General features: G+C 40.4%; 1 protein-coding gene across 5 annotated transcripts in view; it reads right to left on the reverse strand.

The window, feature by feature from the left end:
• The window catches only part of otofa (otoferlin a), a 351,746-nt gene that overhangs the window by 170,728 nt on the left and 155,301 nt on the right, over positions 1 to 25,717 (reverse strand). For 2 of the 5 annotated variants that reach the window (XM_059981752.1, XM_059981754.1), the window contains exon 5: positions 10,502 to 10,675. In XM_059981752.1, coding sequence (XP_059837735.1) covers positions 10,502 to 10,675 — 174 coding nt within the window. The remainder of the gene's footprint in view (positions 1 to 10,501; positions 10,676 to 25,717) is intronic. The other 3 variants (XM_059981757.1, XM_059981756.1, XM_059981755.1) reach the window with 2 other exon arrangements.

Below are 25,717 nucleotides of genomic sequence, written 5' to 3' on the forward strand. Positions count from 1 at the left end.
CAACCACTCTGCCTTCTGTGGGCAAGCCAGTTCTGGATCCACAAAGCAATGTCCCCTTGGATCCCATGCCTCCTTACTTTCTCAATACTTTTCATATTGTTTGTTAGCGATTTGGATAATGGAATTGATGGCTTTGTGGCAAAGTTTGCGGATGATATGAAGATAGGTGGAGGGGTTGGTAGTGCAGAGTAAACAAGGCAATTGCAGCAGGACTTAGACAGATTGGAAGAATGGGCAAAAACAGGGCAGACTGCTTTTCAAGTTGTTTGTTAATGATAATGGATTGAATACAGTGTTGGGAAATGTATGATAATGCATTTTGATGAGAGGAACAGTAGTGCAGACTATTATCTAAATGGGGAAAAATTCAAACATCAAATGTGCAGAGGGACTTACAGTAGGAGTCCTCATGCAAGACTCTCAGAAGGTTAATTTACAGGTTCAGTCTGTGGTAAAGATGACAAATGCAATGTTGGCATTTCTTTCAAGGGGAATAGAACATAAAAGCAAAGAGATAATGCTGAAGCTTTATAAGACACTATTTAGGCTACACTTGGAATATAGTCAACAGCTTTGGGCCCCTTATCTTAGAAAGGATGTGTTGTCATTGGGGTAAGTCCTGAGGAGATTCACAAGGATGATTCCAAAATGAAGGGGTTAACATATGAGGAGTATTTGGCTGCTTTGGGCCTGTACTCAATTTAGAAGAATACAGGGGGATCTCATCGAAACCTACTGAAAATTGAAAGGTCTAGTTAAGGTGTTTCTGGATAGGGAGTTTTCTCTGGTGAGGGTATCTGGAACTAGAGGGCACAGTCTTAAAATGGAGGAGTGTCCTTTTACAACAGAAGTAAGGAGGAATTTTTTAACCAGAGAACAGTGAATCTGTGGAACGCTCTGCACAGACTGGTGTGGAGGCCAAGTCCGTGGGTATATTTAAAGCAGAAGTTGATCGCTGATTGGTCAGGGCATCAAAGGATATGGCAAGAAAGCAAGTGTACGGGGTTGAGTGTGATTCGGGCTCAGCCATGATGGAATGGTGGAGCAGACTCGGTAGGCTGAATAGCCTACTTTTGCTCCTATGTCTTAAGGTCTTATGGTCTAAACTGATCAACTATCTGAAATAACAGGATATTCAGGGGAAAGGCCAAGGAGTGGTATTCGCTGGATTTTTATTAAATGGAACTGATATAGATTGGACAGGCTAAATGACCTCCTGAGCTGTAGGTGTTCTGCGATTCAAAGATCGTGGTTTTCATTTTGTGGTAATTGGAAGTCTAAACTTTCATCCTATCAACCTAAAATAGCACAATAATATCAGATTCATTTTTGCTAAATCTGTTTGTTTCATATTCAATTTACATTCAAACATTTGCGAAGAGGTAAATCAGCATTCAACCTATCATTCAGAAAGTTAAAATACTGTTGTATGTACAGTCAAATCCACACTTTCAAATCAATCAATCTTGTTAGAAACAGTAAAAAGGATGCATGACCAGACATTTGGTAAATAAGCAGATCTACAGGAAAGATGTCATCGTGTTTTATTTTTGTTTGTAAATTTCAATCAGTTCAATGCTAAGGAAGAGAACAATGGAAAGTTAATTGGTGTGATTGCTGTGATTTAGAAAGAGATCATTGATTTAGGGGATTGCAATGTCAGAGAGTTCCCAAATTGGATCACAGTAGCCACATGAATCACTAATCTCCATTGGCTTAATTGCTCAGGTGTGGGCTTTGCCATCAGTGCCTGTGCAGGTGTAAAGTAATGGTGACTGACCCCAGATCATCAACTCCTCTGAAAAACACATATTTGTTGACGATGGGATTAGCACTGGCATGGATGACCTCACCCAATTGTGTTTTACTTTTATAAATTATATATCTGAAGAAAGGCAATTTGAGTCAGTCTAGAGCCAAATGTGAAGAAGACATGAAAATAAGCAAATGAAATATAGCAGTAATGTGTTCAAAGCTCAAGGTTGTGCTAAACTGCCATGAGATCAACAAAAAGAATTGAAATAGCTTGTGGTATCAAAAAATGTATTAAACTCTAGAATGTGAAAAAGCATATTAAAAGACATAGCAGTGAGTTATTTAACTGATAGACTGGTTATGAAACAGTTTTAAACAATTTTCAGTAGATGAACAGAGGACACACACACACACACACACACACACACACACACTCTCTCTCACTCACTAAAGGGCCAGACTCTTCAGGCTGCTCCTCTCCTGTTCGACCTTGTATTCACTTCACTCTCTTCCTCACTATTGTAACAGTTTCCATCACCATCAGTCCTGAGATTCAACAACATTAGAGGCTACAATGGCAATTTTTTTTAAATGGCTAGAGAAGTGTTTGGTGCAATCTGTACCTGGAATCTAACCCCACACCAGTCCTACACTTGCATGGACTTTCTGTGGCTGCATAGCTTCCAACACCCTGTAGGTCTTGCTGCTCAACAACAAACCCCCATGGCTGTGAGTTACATGATCAGTGACCAAGCCTCAGGCAGTGCAATCTGAGGTCCCAGCCCCAGAGAGCTCATGTTCACCTCAGTGCGACAGGGGAACATGTCATAGTACAATAGTCACTGCTTTATTTTATTGGACGTTATTTTTGCACATTATGATTGAGCATATTATTATTCTGTACATTATTATTGGTTAAGTCTGCTTATTACATTATTATTGGTTAAGCTGTGTATTTTTAATGTTGCTGCTATAACAAAAGAACTTTCTACTCTGGGTCAATAAAGTGCTTATTATTATAATCATTTTTAACAAAGGCCAGTTCGATAGATGATTGGTATCATATAGAAACAACTGAAATATGTTTAATCAAAATAAAATTAAGTAATTAAAAAGTCAACATATTTTGCCACTATAAATTAATTGAAAAACATTGAATATGAAGTGGAATTAAAAGAAATAAAAAAAAAACTTAACCTTCACTTTTTAAAATTAAAAATGACAAACCTATTCAAATAAATGAGACCACATCAATCAAAGCTAAAGTGCCAGAAGCAAATGTTGTAGTCCCTGAGCCTACAATTATCAGGAACTGCTCCGAACTCAGTGCTGAGTCCATACCATAGCTGGAGGTCAGATGAACAGGCTTAAAATAACAGAGGTGTGAAAAGGACACAGCTGGAGATGGATCTTTGCAAACCCGTGCCAAGGGTGAACGTGGTTTGGTTCATTGTGTCATGCATGGCAACGATCTTGCATTGAGTCGGCATTTCCATAGTTTAGCTTAATAAAAATATGAATTATAAAGTCACATCATTGTTTTGATTATCTATGCTTCCAGCTTCATTCTATTACAGTGCCATAATTACAGATATGTTATTATAACACTCTATTATTTAAGCATTTTATTACTATTTTTGAACCCTGGACTGGACAAGATATACCCCAGGCTACTGTGGAAGGTGAGGAAGGAGATCGTTGAACCTCTGGCAATAATCTTAACGTCATCAGTGGGGAGGGGATAGGGTCTGGATGATTGTAGGGTTGCAGGTGTTGTTCCATTATTCAAGAAATGGAGTAGAGATAGCCCAGGAAATTATAGACCATTAAGTCTTACTGCAGTGGCTGGTAAGCTGATGGAGAAGATCCTGAGAGGCAGGATTTATGAACATTTAGAGAGGCATAATATGATTAGGAATAGTCAGCATGGCTTTGTCAAAGGCAGGTCGTGCTTTACAAGCATGGTTGAATTTTTTGAGGATGTGACTAGACACATTGATGAAAGTAGAGCAGTAGATGTAATGTAAATGGATTTTAGCAAGGCATTTGATAAGGTACCCCATGCAAGGCTTATTGAGAAAGTAAGGAGGCATGGGATCCATGGGGACCTTGCTTTGTGGATCCAGAACTGGCTTGCCCACAGTTGACAAAAAGTGGTTGTGGACGGGTCGTATTCTGTATGGAGGTCAGTGACCAGTGGAGTGCCTCAGAGATCTGTACTGCGATCCCTTCTCTTTGTGATTTTTATAAATAACCTGGTTGAGGAAGTGGAGGGATGGGTTAGTAAGTTTGCTGGGATACAAGGGTTGGGGGTGTTGTGGATAGTGTGGAGGGCTGTTAGAAGTTACAATGGGACATTGATAGGATACAAAACTGGGCTGAGAAGTGACAGATGGATTTCAACCCAGATAAGTGTGAAGTGGTTCATTTTGGTAGGTCAAATATGATGGCAGAATATAGCACTAATGGTAAGACTCTTGGCTGTGTGGAGAATCAGAGGGATCTATCTTGGTGTCCAAGTCCATAGGACACTCAAAGCTGTTGTGCAAGATGACTATATGGTTAAAAAGGCATATGGTACATTGACCTTCATCAACCGTGGAATTGAGCTCAAGAGCCGAGAGGTAATGTTACAACTATATAGGACCCTGATCAGACCCCACTTGGAGTACTGTGCTCACTAGGTCACCTCACTACAGGGAGGATGTGGAAACTATAGAAAGACAGAGGAAATTTTCAAGGAATTTGCCTGGATTGGGGAGCATGCCTTATGAGAATAGGTTGAGTGCACTTGGCTTTTTCTCCTTGGAGCAATGGAGGATGAGAATTGACTTGATAGAGGTGTATAAGATGATGAGAGGCATTGATTGTGAGGATGGTCAGAGGCTTTTTCCCAGGGCTGAAATGGATAACACGAGAGGCCACAGTTTTAAAGTGCTTGGAAGTAGGTACAGAGGGGATGTCAGAGCCAAGGTTTTATGCAGAATGGTGAGTGCGTGGAATGTGCTGCCGGTGACTGTGGTGGAGGCAGATAAAATAGGGTCTCTTAAGAGACCCCTGGATAGGTACATGGAGCTTAGAAACATAGAGGGCTATGGGTAACCCTAGGTAATTTCAAACGTAAGATGTTCGGCACAGCTTTGTGGGGCGAAGGGCCTGCATTGTTCTGTAGGTTTCCTATGTTTCTATCCAGAATTTAAGGATAGCTCTACTGGAGCATCTAATGAAAGGACTGTATGTGAAACATTATTGTTAAAAATGCTTTTATACATATACTTTATACTTAGTAGAACAAATTTTCTTATTAATTTCAGGAAGATAATGTATCCTTACATTTAATAGGGCAACATCCTCTAGAGTGTTATATTGATGGCCAGGAGTCTGCTGTTTTAATAACAACTGAGCTGTCGATATTTGCTACTGTGAAGCCATTATCATTTTCTGAATAATGTTCTTCAGCTAGCTGTGTAAATCTATAACTTCCCATGAATGGTTCCCTGCTCCTACTCTTTCAATCTACAAAGATGCTAAGCTATAAACTGGTGATCTGGCAACAGTTTCTTGCATTTACAAATTATTCATGAAGCAAAAAAAACTAGAGAATTGGAATAAAGGTTAATCCAATTTTTAATGGGAGAGTTAGCTGTAATTAATGTTTAACAAATTTACTGACCCTAATTAATGAATATATCTTAATGTCCTCAGATAAACATTAAATTTATAGTAACAGAATAACCTATGTTAAAAAAATCTTCTTATATTATGACTTCTAATTTAATGATGCAAATATTCCAAATTTTTACTGTGTACTATGTAAAATATTTTAAAAGTATGTGGATAAAACACATTGATGGGCAGCAACGCAAACATACAAAATATTTGTGCTTCTGGGTTGTATTCTTCTAAAATGTTACGCATTGAAGTCAGTTTCATTTGATTCTTTTTGATCAAATGGTACCATACTGCAGAATGTGAATCGAAACAACTGTCAGACCCAAACTCTTGTTCTCTCAAAGCACCACCAAGCAACATTTGCACCGGTATACACTATAATGAAAACAATGCTACCTTCCTCTAATAAAAGATTAAAATAATCACTGTGGAAAATATTGTTTTTATAACCTGTTATCCAATAGATTAGATGGTAACTTTTGTTACTCATTCTATCAAGAAGTACTCTATTTTAAGCAATATTTTCATATTTTTCTATTTCTTAAATGCATTGCATAGCACACATTAGGAAGTGTGAGAAGCAATGTCATTGACAAAGAAATACCATGTTGTTCAACAGATATAAACTTTTCTTCAGTAAATGTGTTCCCTTTCAGCTGCCCAGTATATTCCAAGCGGTCTGGGATGAGTTCCTCGGCAGGATTCATGGTATTAACTCCAAATGTAAATACAACTGCCACTTATCTAAATGACACATTTTTCCATTACAACCTCATCCAAAAGAGCAATACAAGTTATTTTAGCAAAATGATTATCACCATTTATAACATTGAAACTAACAGTTGTCATTATTAAATTTCACAGCCCTCAAATCATGCAGGATTTGATCGATCTTAGCACTTCCTTTGCCAGAAATTTTAGTTTATTGACCTGCTGATTAATTACATCATTGAAATGTATAAAGCAGAACGAATTCACACAATACAAAGAGATGAATTCACAATATTATTATTTGCTAACCTTTCCCAGGCAAATTACCTTGTATTGTTACAAAAATTTTGAGGCAATTTTCAACTGATTGCGATAATATAAAAGCAGTCCTCTAGATCTGAGAATTCATCTCTTTTCAGTACTTCTGGTATTTTTAACAAATGTATGCCAATAGGTACTGATCACAAGGTTCATTCCATGAGTTAGAGGTCTCAGTCAGAATTGAATCCTACACTAAGGTGCTATACGAACACAGCATAGAAAGCCTCTAATTTTGAAATGAATCGCAATACTTTGAAGGGTCATTGAATTTCTCCCTGAACCTTGATTAATGTTTATCCTTCAATGAAGTATACATAAAACAATCACATAATCATCATCCTGTTATCTTTTGCGGAAGCCTACTGAGGACGTTTTGGCTGTGGAATTGCCGGAGTAAGTACCTCTGCCGATACAGAAGCAGGTGGTGTAGGTACACATGGAGATGGATGAATAGCACACAAAGAAGTCTTATGTGAATATAATTATCTCTGCATAGTAGAAAAAAATCCTATTAAATCTTCAAAGCACAACAAAACCCCTACCTCAGCAGAAATGTTTTGTTTTTGTTTCTCTTTATTTCTACATCACATGGAATCTGGACTCCACTGTAATATTGTTCTATGGTTCCCTGTAGTGCAGTTTGCACTACTCAGTTATTTGTTAGTAAGCAGGTGAAAGCATCACACATCCAAAATGATTACATCAACTGAAAGCACATTAGAATTTCTTCAGGGTAACTTGTGAGTAAATGCCTTTCGGTATTGTCTGAACTCTGAAAATTTTGTAGTTACTTAGCTTAACTTCCTGATGATGGGTATGCATTTTTAGTGATTTTGTTATGTTCTAAGCATGACCTATATTCAAATAAATTCCTTTGTGTAACATTTAAATACAATACCATAACCACGTATTTTAACTACGTTAAAATAGCCCAGAAATTAATTTTAAGTTTGTCATGCACAGAAGGAAATTAAACTCTGTAGTAAGTAATATTGTAAAGAGCCTTCTGTAAAACTCAGCATATCTCACTTCTGAGTAATTAGAAATTCATTAAGGCTCGCAGTAATGTGCACACACAATCGTCTGTTGGCAATACGATGATTATAAATTTTATGTACTTAGCTAGTTTAGAGTAGGGGATCCAGCTTTAAACAGCAAGACAGCTACTCCAGAGAATCTAAACTTTTATTTATGTTGATACAAAGCAGTATAGTTGTGCACTTAAACATAGTTCTTAAAGTGCACAAAGAGGAAGTGCCTTAAAAATAAACAATGAATATTATTAGCAGGAAGTGTCTGGGTGGATACGAGAAGTTGGTGAATGACATTAGGAGAAAACTGGAGCTATTTTGCTGCAATTACTTAAGTTATTTGGGTTAATGACTGTTTCTACTGATGTTCGTTTGGATGTCTCATAGTGCTGGGCTCATTAAATCCACCAACGCAGTTTCACTGCTGATGTTGCTTGCACTTAATAGTTCAAGGAATAATATTTTTTTCAGCCCAGTTTAAACATTTAAAAGCTGTCTGCATGTTTTATTTTTTTTCTCTAATACTTTCCTCTTCTGCTTCTTAAAATATTGACTTTAGTTGGCACTGATTTCTACAAGCACCACTTATCTTTCAGCACCGTGGACAAACAACCACTTTCCACCTCTCGGGCTCACTCAGTATCTCCTCACCTGTGCAGATGTGATCGGCAGAAATCCTGAATGAGCTGGATCCCAATGTCCACTCACTTTTTAAACTTTCCACAGTCCTACAAAACCATTTCATAAGCATTCTACAAATTCCTTCCCTTGGGATCCAGCACCAAACTTCCTAGTCTACCTACATATTGAAATAACCTATGACCACTGTAAAATAGTCTTTCTTACTTGCCTTTCCTACCTTCCGTCGTAGTTTGCTGCATTTAAGATCTTTTTACCCTTGAGATTCTATCCGCAAGAATTCTACATGTTCTGATCCTAAACGACTTTTTGCAAAGGATTTGATTTCATGTTCTTCCACAGAGTAACACTAGACCCTTTGTCCACCTGGCTATCTTTTTGATTGCATCTGCATCCTTGAGTGTTAAGCTTGCAGCTGTGATCTTCTTTCACGCACAATGCTGTGATGCCCTCAGCATCAATTTCTAACTGCATTGTAAGCTCATCGATCTTTGTTCACATACTAAATGCATTCAAAAATACCCCCTTCAGTCCTACATTCACTTCTCTTCCTCTTTAATTTGTCTCCATGTTGCCTGAAGTTAAATCCTCATTCTTTCCAAATTTTGTCTTTTTTTTATTATTCTGGAGACTTCAGTAACCTCTCATGCACTCTCGTTCCCTTTTACTCCATGCATACTTTTGCAATCTGTTGAACCCACCCCATTATTTAGTTTAAAGCCCCAGTCATGTGATTTGCAAGGACACAGGTCTTACTACGGTTCAGGTGGAGAACAGTTCTCTCCTTCCCCTATATTGGTACCAATGTTGCACACAGTTTTATTCTACGAGGTGTGATTGTTATGTTCATGGCCTAAAGTAGAAGGAGATGATTTATACAGCTCTCGTTACATGCACATGCAGGTCAACTCTTTGAGTGATTATGCAGAAAGTTTGAAGTTAATAGCTCATCTCCTTCTACCTTAAGGTACAAACTTATAAATCACCCTGAGGAGTTATTAACTTATGAGTTATTAACTTCAAATTTTCTGCATAATCACTCAAACAGTTGAACTGCACGTGCATGTAACGAGAGCTGTATATCTCATCTCCTTCTACCCTAGGCCAGTAACTTATCTATCACCCCTGCTATGGACACTTTCTGGAGGTCCAAGATCCGTATGCTCCATGACTGCTGGACTAAGTGTATAAATGTAAGAGGGGACTATGTTGAAAAATAAATGTGCTAGGCTTTCTAAAGTTGACTCCTTCTACCATAGGCCACAAACTAATCAATCACCCCTCGTAGTTTGCAAAGTTCACTCAAATCCTTTTAAATTTCACCTACACTGCTCTATGTGGTGAATTACGCCATATTATCTGCAAAAGAAAAACTCTATTTGGAACAATGAAAGTGGCTCTTCTCCAATGAACTAATGTACTATTGGAACAGTCTTGCTATTCAGAAATTTCCATCAGTTCCTGATCTCCTTTGCCTGATTTTTTATCATTGTGTGAAAACGTGTGCCAACATCTAGTTCAACAGAAACACAGAAAAAATAATCAAATTCAATAACTAAAATCTCTTAGTGAAACAAAGAGCTGGCAGATGAAAAGTAAATGTGAAATGAAGATAACAATAAAAAGAATTGTGGGAGTGATGAAATTTAATGGAGTCATAGATTGCACATTTACCAGGGATCCCTGTTACGTTTGAAATCTTTCAGTTGATAAGAACTGGCTGGGTTTTTTATTTTACTGGGCAAAGTTGTACACCGTTCATTAAAGAACAAAATGCAGCAGAAGTAATTTTCCTCCCTTAACTTTCACTCTTCTGGAACAAAATGGTAAGATATAGAACAATTATTAACATACGTATTTTTTTGAAAATAAATATTGGTTGTTTGTTGAAAAATTTTGACTATGAGATTTCTTCAAAGTGGAAACAAAATTGAAGTGACTAAGTGAATGACAGGTAGTAGAACCATTGTCTCACAGGCCCCGGTGATTCAGGTTCATTACAGACCTCTGTTACCAGTTGTGTGCAGTTTCCACATTCTTTCCATCCCTGCACGTTTCCTCTGAGCGCTCTGGTTTCCTGCCCACATCCCAAAGACTTGTAGCCTGGCTGCCCTAAATTTGCCCTTAGCATGGCAGTGAATGGTAGAATGTGGGGAGAAAATAATGGAATTGGTGAAGTATTATTGTAATGGATGGTAGATCGTGGACATGAACTTGGTAGGACAAGGAAACAGTTTTCTTGCTGTATACTCCCCAAGCAGGTCTTCTTTAAAATATTATACAGCTCCAAAGGTATAATCCTTGCTCTAATTTAAAAGGAAGTTTACTTACTTTTTCTTTTCTCCTAAGAGGATTTGGTGGGATTTGCCTGCTGAAGCCCCAGATCCCTGACTCTGGCCACCATCAGATAGTAAACTATCTGTTTCAAAATGAAATGTAGCCTCTTGCTCTGATCTTTGGCTTGGATTTTCAAAGAAGTCATTTTCGTTCCAGACTCCAACCGTACCATCTATTGCCTGGTACTTTATCCCGATGGAGACGCAGGTCTAGACAAAAAGAAAGGACAAAATGAACACCAGGAACTGCAAGCCAGAGCAGAAACACATTATTCTTTTTCTAATCACTGATAAAGGATTTTAAGCAGGATGAATCTAGCTAGTTAATCTGTATATAGTTTCATAAGCATAGATATAAGTATAATACTTACATGATGTTAATATTCATTGAATGAAAATGAATAGTACCTAAATGAATGCTCACATTTATTTGCAAGGATGTTATACTGAAGCTTTATAAGACATTGGTCAGATTGTATTTTGATGACTGTGTGCTTTACTCACTGGGGTTTAGAAGATTTAAGGGCATCTCATTAAAACTTTGATAGAATGGATGTTGAGATGATGTTTCCAATAACCAGGGAGTCTAGAACCAGAAAACACAGCCTCAGAATGCAAGGATGTTACTTTAAAACAGAGATGAGGATGCTGAATATATGGAATTCATTGCCATAGCTGGCTGTGGCTGTTTGGTATACTTAAAGCAGAGATTGATGGGCTCTTGTTTAATATGGGTGTCAAAGATTATGGGGAGAAGGCAGGAGAACAGGATTGAGAGGGATAATAAATTAGCAGACTCGATGGGCCAAATGGGCAGATCAGCTTCCGTGTCTTATGTTCTTATGCTCAATGTAAATTTATTACCGAAGTACACATACGTCACCATATACAATCCCGAGATACATTTTCTTGCGAGTACACTCAATAAAAACCAATAACCATAATTGAATCAATGAAAGACTGCACCAACAGAATGAACAGCTAGTGAACAAAAAACAGCAAATTGGGCAAATACAAGAAGAAAGGAAAAAATAAAATAATAAATAAATAAGCAATAAATCTTGAGAACATGAGATGAAGAGTCCTTGAATGTGACTCCAACGTTTGTGGGAACAATTTCATGTTGGGTGAGTATAGTTTTTCTTTCTGGTTCAAGACCCTAATGGTTGAGGGGTAATAATAGTTTCCGATCCTGGTGGTGTGAGTCCTGAGCCTCCTATACATTTTTCCTGATGGCAGCAGTGAGAAGAAAGCATGGCCTGGATGTGGGGGTCCCCAATGAAGGATGCTGCTTTCCTGTGACAACACTCCATGTAGATGTGTTCAATGATGAAGAGGGCTTTACCTGTTATGGTGTGGACCATATTCACTGCTTTTGTAGGATTTTCCATTCAAGGACATTGGTGTTTCTATACCAGGTTGTGATGCAAACAGTCAACATACTTTCCACCACACACCTATAGAAGTTAATCAAGGTTTTTCAATGTCACACATGATCTTCGTAAACTGACGTACTTTCTTTGCAATCACTCTTACGTGCTGGGCCCAGGGCAGTTCTTCTGAAATGAAAACACGGAGGAAGTTAAAGTTGCTGACCTTCTCCACTTCTGATCTCCTGGTGAGGATTGGCTCGTGGACCTCTGGTTAGCTCTTCCTAAAGTCAGTAATCAGCTCCTTGGTCTTGCTGACATTGAGTAAGAAGTTAATGTTGTTAGATCACAAGACATGGTAGCAAAATTAGTCCATTCAGCTTATTGAGTCTGTTCTGCCAGTTGATCATGGCTGATCCATCTCCCTCTAAAACTCATTCTCCTGCCTGCTCCCTGTACCCTTTCAACTCCTGACTTATTAAGAATCTATTAACCTCCGTATTAAATACATGCAATGATCTGATCTCCGCAACTGCCTGTGGCAATGAATACCTCTAGCTGGCTAAAGGAATTCCTCCTCTTCTCCATTCTATACGGATGTCCTCTATTCTGAGGTTGTGCCTCTTGCTCCTAGACTCTCCTACTCCTTTACACATCTAGCCTATTCAACATTTGATGGGTTTCAATGAGATCCCTCCTCTTTCTTCTAAATTCCGGCAAGTAGAGGCAGAGAGCAATCAAATGCTCCTCATATGATAAGCCTTTCATTCCTGGAATCATTTTTGTCAACCTCCATTGAACTGCCTCCAATGTCAACATGTTCTTTCTTAGATAGCGGCCTCACTGGTGCCTTATAAAGCCTCAGCAATATATCCTTGTTTTTATATCCTAGTCCTCTTGAAATGAATGCTAGTGTTGCATTTGCCTTCCTCATTACTAATTCAACCTGAAAATTAACTTCAGGGAATCCTGATTGAGGACTTCTAGGTTCCGTGGCCCCTCAGATTTTAAAAAAATTTCTCCCCATTTAGAAAAGCAGTCTAAACTTTTATTGTTTCTACCAAAGAGCATGACCATACGTTGTGTTCCATCTGCCACTACTTAACCCATTCTCCAAACCTGTCTCGGTCCCTCTGCAGCCTCCCTGCTTCCTCAGCACTATCTGCCCCTCCACCTGTCTCTTGTATCATCCATAACCGTGGGCACAAAGCTATAATTTATGTCATCCAGATTATTAGTAGGCAATGTAAAACAAAGCAGTCCCAACATCAACCCCTGCAGAACACCACTAGCCACCGACAGCCAATCAGAAAAGGTTCCTTTTATTACCAATCTTTGCTTCCTGCCAACACTCTATCCATGCTTAGTATCTTCCTTGCAATATCATGGGCTCCTACCTTGCTAAGCAGCCTTATATACAGCACCTTCTGACAATCTAGGTACACAACATTCGCTGATTCTACTTTATCTATCCTGCTTATTTCCTTGAAGAGTTGATTTCAGATTTGTCAGGCAAGATTTTCCTTTTAAGGAAACCATGCTGACTTTGGTCTATTTTACCATGTGCCTCCAAGTACCCTGAAATCTCATCCTTAACAATTGGCCTAGAATTTCCTTTCTACTGTCTCCTTTTCTTCTTGAAGAGTGACATTTGCAACTTTCCAGTCTTCCAGTACCATGCCAGAATCCAGTGATTCTTGAAATATCATTACTAATGCCTCCATAATCTATTCAGCTACCTCTTTCAGAACCCTGGGGTGTAGTCTATCTGGTCTGGGTGATTTACCTAACTTCTGAATTTTCAGCTTCCCAAGGACCTTCTCCCAAGTAATAACAATTGCACTCACTTCAGCCCTCTGACAGTCTTGAACTTCTGGCATACTGCTAGTGACTTCCACAGTGAAGACTAGTGTAAAATACTTATTCAGATCATCCACCATTTCCTTGTGCCCCATTACTATCTCTCCAGTGTAATTTTCCAGTAGATAAAATCTACTCTTACCTCTCTTTTACAGTTTATATTGCATATCTGAAAAAACTTTTAGATTCTTCTTTGATATTATTGGCTAATTTACCTTTCTATTCCTTCTGTTCCCTCCTTATCATCTTTTCAGTTGCCTTCTGTAGTTTTTAAAGCTTATGAATCCTCTAACTACCCACTATTTTTTGCTCTATAATATGCCCTGTCTTTTGCTTTTATGTTGGCTTTGCCTTCTCTTTTGTCAGCCACAGTTGTGTCATGTTGTCTTTAGAATTCTTCTTCTTTGGGATGTATCTATCCTGCACCTTTCAAATTGCTCCCAGAAACTCTAGACATTGCTGCTCTGTTGTCATCAACAGACAGACAGACATACTTTATTTATCTGCCAGATGATGCTGAGGATGTTCTACGAGTCTGTGGTGGCCACTGTTATCATGTTTGCTGTTGTGTGCTGGGGCAGCAGGCTGAGGGTAGCAGACACCAGCAGAATCAACGAACGCATTCATAAGGCCAGTGATGTTGTGGGGGTGGAACTGGACTCTCTGACAGTGGTGTCTGAAAAGAGTTTGCTGTTCAAGTTGCATGCCATCCTGGACAATGTCTCCCATCCACTCCATAATGTACTGGTTAGGCACAGGAGTACGTTCGGCCAGAGACTCATTCCACCGAGATGTAACACTGAGCATCATAGGAAGTCATTCCTACCTGTGGCCATCAAACTTTATAACTCCTCCCTCGAAGTGTCAGACACCCTGAGCCAATAGGCTGGTCCTGGACTTATTTCCACTTGGCATAATTTACTTATTATTATTTAATTATTTATGTTTTTATATGGCTATATTTCTACACTATTCCTGGTTGGTGCGACTGTAATGAAACCCAATTTCCCTCGGGATCAATAAAGTATGTCTGTCTGCCTGTATCCCTGCTCATGTCCTCTTCCATTGAACTTTGGCCAGCTCCTCTCTCATGCTACTGTAATACCCTTTACTCCACTGTATGCTGATACATTTGACTTCAGCATTTCACTCTCAAATTGCACGGTGAATTCTAACTTATTATGATCGCTGTCTTCTAAGGGCTCCTTTACCTTAAGCTCCGTAATCAAATCCAGTTCATTACACAACACCCAATCCAGTATAGCTGATCTCTAGTGGGCTCAACCATAAACTGCTCTAAAAAGCCACCTTGTAGGCATTCAACAAATTGTCTTTCTTGGGATTCAAAATCAGCACCAATCTGATTTTCCCGATCTACCTGCACACTGAAATCCTCCATGACGGTTGTAACATTGTCCCTTTGACATGCATTTTCCTGGCTCCTGTTCAGAGACCAGTATAAAACTCCCAACAGGATCTTTTTACCCTTGCAGCTTAACTCTACTCACAATGATTCTACATCCTGCTTCTTTATAAGGATTTGATTTTATTTTTTACCAAAAGAGCCATACCATTCTCTCTGCCTACACTTTAGATACAAAATATTTACTTGGATGTTAAGGTCCCAACTATAAAGTCAGACACAACTCAGTGACACCTACAATGTCATAACTGCTAATCACTATATGCACTAAATCCACTATTTGCCATTCAAATATAACACCGTCGATCTTGTACTCATCATTTCTTTCGCTTTTAACCCCCTGCACTCCACAACTCATCCCACTGACTCATCTGCCTGTCCTTCCTGACAGTCGTACACACTGTCTCTGTTTGTGTACCGCCTGCCTGATCCTCAGGCTTATCACTCAGTTCCTACCTCCTTGTGGCACCACTCAGCCAGATTTTCAACCTCCCTCCTGTATGCTGGATTTGATTTGGCCAATGACAATGGTGTCATCAGCAAACCTGAATATGGCATTGGAGCTGTGCTTAGCCACACAGTCATAAGTGTAAAGCAAGTAGAGCAGGGGCTGAGCACACAGCCTCGTGGAGTACTTGTGCTGATGGAGATTGTGGATTAGTTTTGAGGGGATGCCAAGCTGTAGTTGATAAACAGCAACCCAAAGTATGTACTTTTGCTGTCCAGATGTTCCAGTATTGAGTGAAAAGCCAATAAAATTGCATCTGCTGTGGATGTGTTGTGCCAGTAGGCAAATTGGAGTGGGTCCAAGTCGCTTCACAGGCAGGAGTTGATGTGTTTCATCACTAACCTCTCAAAACACTTCATCTCTGTGGATGTAAGTACTAATGGAAGATAGACATTGAGGCAGATTACCACATTCTTCTCAGACACTGGTAAAATTGAAGTGCGTTTAAAGCAGATGGGTACCTCAGACAGCCAAAGCAAGAGGTTAAAGATCTCAGTGAATACTAAAGACCAGAAGTCTTTAGAACTTGGCCAGGTGGCCCACCTGGGCTGGATGCTTTCTGTGAGTCCACCCCCCTGAAGGATGTTCTCACCTCAGCTTCAGAGACAGAAATTACAGGAACATCAGATAGTTAGTGACGGTTTCTCCATGTTTATCCAGTCAATGCGAGCATTGAAGGCATGGAGATGATCTGGAAGTGAAGCCCTGCTGTGACCTGTCACTTGATTTCACTTTGTAAGAGGCGAAGGCATCCAAGCCCTGCCACAGCTGTCGAGTATCCTTGACTGATTCAAGATTAGTCTGGAGTTGTCATTTTGCTTGTGAGATGGATTTCCGGAGATCGTACCTTGTAACTTTCTTAGTCACCAGACTTGAATAACTCTGATCTGGCCCTCAGCAGATTGTGGATCTCATGGTTCAACCAGAACTTCTAGTTGGGGGAGCCCCTGAATGATTTTGTGGGGACACACTCATTTATGACGATTTTTATGAAGTCTGTAACAATCAGTGTAGTCATTCAAATCCAGAGATGTGTCCTGGAACATGGCCCAGCTCACTGACTCGAAAGAATGCCATACCTGCTCCTCTGCCTCCTGCGACCACTTCTTTGTTGTCCTTGCTCTTTAGCCTCTGTATGTATGTAGGTAGGAGAAGGACAGCCAAATGATCAAATTTCCCAAAGTGTGGTCTGGGCATGGAATGGTAGGCATTTCTTATTTTAGTATCGAAGTTGTTCTAGTGTGTTGGGATCTCTGTTGCCATAGGTTATACATTGATGGTAATTGGGCAGGGATTTCTTCAAGCAAGCCTTACTGAAATCCCCGACTATGATTTGAAATGTGTCGAAGTGGACTTTATCTTGTTTGGTGACAGCATCAAAAGTCTGATTATAGTTGACTGATGGTGGTAAGTAAACTGTGGTCAGGATCACGGAGGGAAACTCTCTTGGAAAATAGAATGGTCGGCATTTGATCCTTAGGTTCAAGGTTGGGGGAACAAGAGTATGACAAAACCGCCACATCGGAGCACCACAGAGTTTATCATGAAACACTGACCCCCACATTTTGCCTTTTCTGAATCAGCAGTACGGTCCATTCTGTGCATTAAGAAGTCTTCGGGTCTGATTGTCATATCTGGTGTACTCTGAGTAAGCCACTTCTTGGTAAAACACAAAACAGACAATTTTCTCATTTCACTTTGATACACGATCTTGCCCCAGGTCCTCAATTTTGATCTCCAGCTACTGCGCATTTTCTAACAAGGTACTGGGTAGAGGGGGCCTTGCTCCTTTGTGTTTCAGCCTGGCCTGGAGTCTCCCTGCTTCCAGCCATGGCAATGAACCTTTGTCCGCTTAAAGGTGCCACACCTGCTTGATTGAGTGTTATGTCCGCTGATTACTTCTGAAGATCATGAAATCTGTAGTTCATTAAGTTGAGTTAAAAGTACATTGCTTAAAGGGAAACTACATGCTGCCAATGACATTGGGATTAATTGAAATGAGTTCTATTTAGAAGTAAATATTGTACGCAGCCTACAGAGTATTGCCATGATTCACCAGCATCATCTTGGAGGTGCCAAGATGACTTATAGTTTTACTCAAGCTTTACAGTCATTGAGCAAACAGCAAATGTGATATGAAAATATTCTTCTATTTTTCACACTAAGTTGTGTTCTTCAATGTGGGCATGGTACAAACTTAAAAAACTAGTTTATTACTAAGCAACATTTCCAATTTAAATAACACACTTATTTGAAATACCATAAAATCTTATTTAAAGCACTTTAGACATAATTTATTAGTACCATTAGACAAAGAAAATTGTAAAAAGTTTTTTCTTCTATAGATTAAAGTTTTAGCTATTAATGTTCACTAGTTCTATTTTGCCAATGCAGAATATTGCAGGTTACAGTATATGCCACATACTTGTCAACTTGTACCATTTTATAAAAGGAAAATATTAGAGCTTTAGAAAATATTTTCATCTATTTGAATCCAAATAATGCATTGAAAAGAGATAACTATTTAATGAATATACTGCTGGTGGCTGGTAAAAAGACTCTTACTAGGAAATGGTTATCACAGGAGAGCCCAACCTTAAATGCATGGATGGAAATTACAATGGACATTTACAAAATGGAGAAGATAACAGCATCTGTTAATCATAAGTTGGACCAATTTGATTCTTACTGGGAAAAATGGTTTAACTACATAACACCTCATAAACCTGATTTTATTCTCATAAATCAACAAATATGTTGTAAAAAAAAGATCACTCCCTCCTTGTACATAGTTTTCTCTTTTCACTTGTTCTTTCTTTCCTCTCTTTTCTAAAAGTGTATACCTCAGATAAACATTATGTGGACATTTGTGGCATATATGACTATATGATATATATGTACAATATCTGGAATATATGGAAATGTTTGTTTGATGATGAACTTCAATAAAAAATAAATTACAAAAAATAAATGACAGCAAGATCTTCCAGCTGATAATGGACATAAAAAGCATGGGTAAACCCAGACAAGCTGCTTGAGGAAAGAATAGTTCCAGATAATCAAATGCAGCAGAATTATGGAGTCTATCAAAAGCAAAAGGGAATGTGGAAAGTCCATAAATGTCTCAACCTATTTTTGATGTCTGCTACTGTGTATTAGATACAACAGATTATGATCTGAAGACTAATCAAAGGTAATGTATGCCAGTTGAATCAGATCTTCTCTGATTCTAATGAAATGATGAACATTGATTCCTTCCATCCAATGGCCAGCTGTTAGATCTCCTTTAACTAGATACACTGTAATCATCAGAGGCCAATAAGATTACTATGCCATACAATAATTCCTTTGGAATAACTCACATTCTGATTGACCATAAGATATAGGAGCAGAAGTAGACCATTTGGCCCATCGCGTCTGCTCTGCCATTCAATCATGGGCAGCTCCAATTCTTCCAGTCATCCCCACTCCCCTGCTTTCACCCCATGTCTAATCTGTTTAGGTTTTTTAACATTCAGAATGTTTCTGTGAGATCCTTCCTCTTTCTCCTGAACTCCAGGGAATACAGCACAAGAGCTGTCAGACGTCCCTCATATGGTAACCCTTTCATTCCTGGAATCATTTTTGTGAATCTTCTCTGAACCTTCTCCAATGTCAGTATATCCTTTTTTAAAAAAAGGAGCCCAAAACTGCACACAATACTCCATGTGTGGTCTCACGAGTGACTTAGAGCCTCAACATCACAACCCTGCTCTTATATTCTGTACCTTTGGAAATTAATGCCAACATTGCATTCACCTTCTTCACAACTGACTCAACCTGGAGGTTAACCTTTAGGGTATCTTGCACAAGGACTCCCAAGTCCTTCTGCATCTCTGCATTTTGAATTCTCTCCCCAACTAAATAATAGATTGGCTCAAAAGAAATTCTTTATTATGGAAGCACAGATCCAAAGGGTAAATCCATTGATTTCTCAGAATGGATTATAATACTGGATCCAATCCTTCGCTTCTCTCAACCTTTAAACATAGTTTCCAAACTGGGATTGTGGGATTAAATTTGCTGTAAATGACAGTTTTGTTATAGATGAATATAATGTAATCAAGACCAGAAAAAAAGTGGTAATTCGGCCATGCAAGAACAGGAGAAAACTTTTGTTTTACTCTGCTTTCCAGATGTGGGTCTACTGAAGCTGTAGATTATATTCACATTGTGATTAAGCATAAATTTTACCCAAGGAGTGGAGTATAAACTGGCATTAATTATGAAAGACATAGAAAACCAACTCTGGATCTCCTACTTTAAATAAATCTTTTTTTTAAAGACCGAAGATCTTGAACAAATGCAAAAATGCTGTTCCCTATTCCCAGTTCCTCCGCCTCTGCCGCATCTGCTCCCAGGATGCTTTCTATTCCTGAGCATCTCAAATGTCCTCTTTCTTTAATGATTGTGGTTTCCATTCTGTCGTCGTCAATGGTGCCCTCACACGCATCTCCTCCATTTCCCGCACTTCGGCCCTTGCCCCATCCTCCCGTCACCACAACAGGGACCGAGTTCCCCTTGTCCTCACCTACCACCCCACCAGCCTCTGGATCCAGCATATTATCCTCCGCAACTTCTGCCACCTTCAACAGGACCCCACCACTAAGCACATCTTTCCCTCTCTACCCCTCTCCGCTTTCCACAGAGATCACTCCCTCTGTGACTGCCTGGTCCACACGTTCCTCCCCACAGATTTCCCACCAGGCATTTAGCCCTGCAAGCGTAAGTGCTACACCTGTCCCTACACCTCCTCTCTTACCACCATTCAGGGCCCCAAACAGTCCTTCCAGGTGAGGCAACACTTCAATTGTGAATCTGTTGGGGTCATCTATTGCATCCGGTGCTCCCGGTGCGGCCTCCTCTACATCAGTGAGACTTAACACAGATTGGGAGACCGCTTCATCGAGCACCTCTGCTCCGTCTGCCACAACAGACAGGATCTCCCGGATGCCACCCACTTCAACTCTACTTCATATTCCCATTCGGACATGTCCATACATGGCCTCCTCTACTGCCATGATGGGGCCAAACTCAGGTTGGAGGAGCAACACCTCATATACCGTCTGGGTAGTCTCCAGCCCCTTGGTATGAACATCGAATTCTCCAACTTCCGGTAATTCCCTCCCTCTCCCTTCCACCATCCCACTTTCACTCTGCCTCCTCCTCCAGCTGTCTATCACCTCTCTCATGATTCTGCCTTCTTCCACTACCCATAGTGCTCTCCCCTTACATTCCTTCTTCACCTTTCCTGCCTATCCCCTCCCACACCCCTTGATCTTTCCTCTTACTGGTTTTTCACCTGGCATCTTTCACCCTCTGCCCACCTTCTTTATAGGACCCCTGCCCACTCCTTCTTCAGTCCTGATGAAAGGTCTTGGCCTGAAACATTGACTGTTCATTTCCACGGATGCTGCCCGACCTGCTGAGTCCCTCCAGCGTGTTGAATATGTTGACTTGAACTCTTATTTTCCCCTCTGTTCCCTTTATCCTTTAACATACAGGTCTCTAAAAGCCAGATATGCAATCAAATCCACTTAAATCGTTTCCTTTGCTCTTAGATTGGCTTTAGCGTTATTAATTCATGCTTTGCCCTTGCTCTTAAAACCAATTCTGAATAATGAGAAGTGCACGAAAAAAGCAACATCAACTTAAAACTTAAGTGAAGCTACTGGGGACCACAGATGGTGGAATCTGCAGCCACAAGCTACCTGAGCTGGAGGAACTCAGTGAGTTGAGCAGCATTTCTTTGGTGGAAGGGGATGGGGGTTGTGGAGAAGAACTGTTGACATTTTGGGTTGACGCCCTGCATTGGGACTAAGAGTGGAGAGGGGAGATGGCCAGTATAAAGAGAGGGTGAGTGGTGCACCATGGTCAGAGTTGATTGGTGGACTGGGGTTTGGGGTTGGTGCTGAAGAATGATGGGCACATAGAGCTCACCAATAGAGAAGAGGGAGGTGTGGAGATGGGAAACAAAGGTAGGTGAATGATAGATGGAGGTAGACAAAAAAAAGGACAAATATAGTGCCAGGAGGATGGATGGATAGGTGAGGGTGAAGGTGGAGACAGGTGTTGGAGGGTGGTGAGCAGGTATGAAAAGTGCTGGAACCTGATAAATAAGGAAGAGGATAATAGGAACCATCATTGGCGAGGTGAAAGGCAGAAAGGACCAGCGTAACATAAGGGGAGAGTGGGGTGTGGGAGAGCGACTGGTGAAACATAGGGCATTTGTTGAATGGAATCGGGAGAGGGAGGGGGTCAAAAATGGGAGGTAGTAGGAGGATAGGGAGAGGGGGAGGAAGAAAGGTGTTACTGAGAAAACTGGCTTATTCAGTTTTTAGTATGAGATGCCCAAGGGCTTGGTTTGGGACTGTTTTGAGATGAAAAAAAAACTTTTACTAAGCTAAAAGGTATGACTCTCTGAAATTGCAAAAGGAAAAAATGTAGCTGCTGACAAAAATAAAAAAATTCCTCTTTTTCTAGGCAGCAGTTAAATTGGTATTGTGTTCTCATTCAGAGTTGAAAAACTATGCAGCCTCAGATAAAGGTGAGGTCATCTCAACTTCTTTATTTGGATTTGAACAATTAATCAGTTATGAGACCCAATTAAAAATCCAGGTACAATACTCAAGTATACATACCATATTCAAGCTGTAAGCACAATGACTATGGAGATCACTTACAGTACATTGTATTGATTTAATTTTAATTTGTGTAAACAAGATAGAAAGGTAGCTTGAATATGGGATCAGGTTGGCTGTAATGGGAGCAACAACTGATGATGAAGGAACTCTAGTTTGCCTGGACAACAAACAAGAGACAATCTTTAGATGCTGGAAATCAAATTAATTCTCAGAAAATGCTGGAGGAACTCAGTGGGCCAGGCAGCATCTATGGAAACAAGTAAACAGTCAACATTTCAGGCCAAAACTCTTCATCAGGACTGGAAAAGGAGATGAAAAGTCAGATTACGAGGGTGGGGGGAGGGAAGAAAGAACTAAAAGGTAGTAGATGATTGGTGAAACTGGGAGAAGGGGAGGGGTGAAGTAAAGAGCTGGGAAGTTGCTGTGGAAGTCCTGTCCCTATACCCCTCCATTCCCCATCAGGAAGACCTCAAAGCTTGCCACTTACATCTGGATGCCAGACCCAAACGGTTCCCCTCCCCCACCACTCTTCTCTATCTGACGGAACTGGTCCTCACTCTCAATCATTTCTCCTTTGGTTCCTCTCACTTCCTTCAAACAAAAGTTGTAGCCAAGGACACTCACATGAGTCCCAGCTATGCCTGCCTTTTTGTCAGTTACGTGAAACAATCTATGTTCCACTCCTACACTGGTATCACTCCCCCACTTTTCCCACGCTACACTGATGACCGCATTGGTGCTGCTTCCTGCACACATGCCAAGCTTGTTGATTTCATCAACTTTGCCTCCAAATTTCACCCTGCCCTCAAATTTACCTGGTCAATTTCTAGCACCACTTCCCACCCTGTCACTTGTAAAAATGCTATCCCCTTCTCTCAATTCCTCCATCTCCACCTCATCTGTTCTCAGGATGAAGCTTTTCATTCTAGAAATGATGAGATGTCCTCCCTGTGCAAAGAAAGGGACTTTCCTTCCTCCACAATTAACCTTTCTCACCCACATCTCTTCCATGTTGTGCACATTTGCCTTCACCCATCCTATTGCTACCCCACCAGGGATAGAATTCCTCGTCCTCACCTACCAACCCAATAAACTCTGTATCCAGCGCATAATTCTCTGCAACTTTCGGCATCTCTAGTGGGATCCCATCTCCAAGCAGACTTTTCTCTCTCCCCACTTTCTGCAGGGATCACTCCATATATGACTTCCTTGTAAATTCATCTTCCCTACTGATCTCCCTTCTGATACTTAAGACCATAAGATATAGGAACAGAAGCAGGCCATTTGGCCCATCAAGCCTGCTCTGCCATTCTATCATGGGCTAATCCAATTCTTCCTGTCATCCCTACTCCCCTGCCTTCTCCCTGTACTCTTTGATGCCCTGGCTAATCAAGAACCTACCAATCTATCTATATCTGCCTTAAGTGCACCCAGTAACTTGGCCTCCACAGTTACTTGTAGCAACAAATCCCACAAATTTACCACCCTTTGACTGAAGTAATTTCTCCACATCTCTCTGTTCTAAATGGATGCCCTTCACACCTGAAGTTATGCCCTGTTGTTCTACATTCCCCTACCATAGGAAATAACTTTGCCATATCTAATCTGTTCAGGCCTTTTAACATTTGGAATGTTTCAATGAGATCCCCCTCTCATTCTCCTGAACTCCAGAGAATACAGCCGAAGAGCTGCCAGATATTCCTCATATGGTAACACACTCATTCCTGGAAACATTCTCGTGAATCCTCTCTGAACTCTCTCCTAAGTCAATATATCCTTTCTAAAATAAGGAGCCCAAGGCTGCACACACTACTCTAAGTGTGGTCTCACAAGTCCCTTATAGAGCCTCAACATTATATCCCTGCTCTTATATTCTATACCTCTGGAAACAAATGCCAACATTGCATTCGCCTTCTTCACAACCAACTCAACCTGGGAGGTTAACCTTTAGGGTATCTTGCACAAGGACTCCCAACTCACCTTGCAGCTCTGCATTTTGAATTCTCTCCCCATCTAAATAATAGTCTGCCCCTTTCTTTCTTCCACCAAAGTGCATGACCATACACTTTCCAACATTGTATTTCATTTATCACTTCTTTGCCCATTCCCCTAAGCTATCTTATTCTTGCAAGCAGAATAAGTGCCACACCTGCCCTTACACTTCCTCCCTCACTAGCATTCAGGGCTCCAAAAAGTCCTTCCAGGTAAGGTGACACTTCACCTACGAGTCTGTTGAGGTCATCTACTGTATTCAGTGTTCCTGGTGAGGTCTTCTGTATATCGATGAGACCTAATGAAGACTGTGCTCCATCTGCCAGAAAAAGCAAGATCGCCCAGTGGCCACCCACATCAATTCTACTTCTCATTCCCATTCCAATGTGTCAGTCCACTGTCTCCTTTACTGCCACGATGCCCCATTCAGGTTGGAGCAGCAACACCTTATATTCTGTCTGGGTAGCCTGCAACCTGATGGCATGAACATCGATTTCTCAAACTTCTGATAATTGCCCCCACTCCTTCACCATTCCCATTTCCCTTCTCTTATCTTATCTCCTTATCTGTCCATCACTTCCTTCTGGTGCTCCTCCCCCATTCTCTTTCTTCTATGGCCTTCTGCCCTCTCCTATCAGATTCCCCCTTCTCCAGCTCTTTATCTTTCAAAAATCAACTTCATCCCTCCCCCAGTTCCAGTTTCATCCACTAACTTGCACCTCTTCCTCCCCTCCCCCACCTTCCTATTCTGAGTTCTCATCTCTTTCTCCAGTCCTGATGAAGGGTCTTGGTCTGAAACGCCGACTGATCACGTTGATGATACCTGGCCTGCTTAGATCCTCCAGCATTTTGTATGCACTGCTTTGCATGGATGTGGTTTGATTCCTACTGTTGAATTATGTATTACATTAGCGATGTTTTTGTTTCAGATATGCAGCATTTACCTTTGTTTATTTGTGGAGGTTACTTGTGAGGTTTAAAAAGGTACAAAACAGTGAAATGAATGCATTAGAAAGATCTTACACTCAACAGTGCCTATAAAAAGTATTCATCTCCCTTGGAAGTGTTTTTTTTGTTGTTTTGCAACATTGAATCACGGTGGATTTAATTTGGCTTTTTTGATACTGATGAACAGAAAAGACTCTGGTGTTGAAGTGAAAGCAGATTTGTATGAATTAGTACAAACTAGACCATAAGACAAAGGAGCAGAAGTCGGCCATTTGGCCCATCGAATCTGCTCCACCATTTCATCATGAGCTGATCCAATCTTCCCTTTAGTCCCGTTCCCTCACCTTCTCACCATAACCTTTGATGCCCTGACTACTCAGATACGTATCAATCTCTGCCTTAAATACACCCAATGACTTAGCCTCCACTGCTGCCCGTGGCAACAAATTCCATAGATTCACCACCCTC

The sequence above is a fragment of the Hypanus sabinus genome, chromosome 10, assembly GCF_030144855.1.
Source record: "Hypanus sabinus isolate sHypSab1 chromosome 10, sHypSab1.hap1, whole genome shotgun sequence".
Classification (NCBI taxonomy): domain Eukaryota; kingdom Metazoa; phylum Chordata; class Chondrichthyes; order Myliobatiformes; family Dasyatidae; genus Hypanus; species Hypanus sabinus.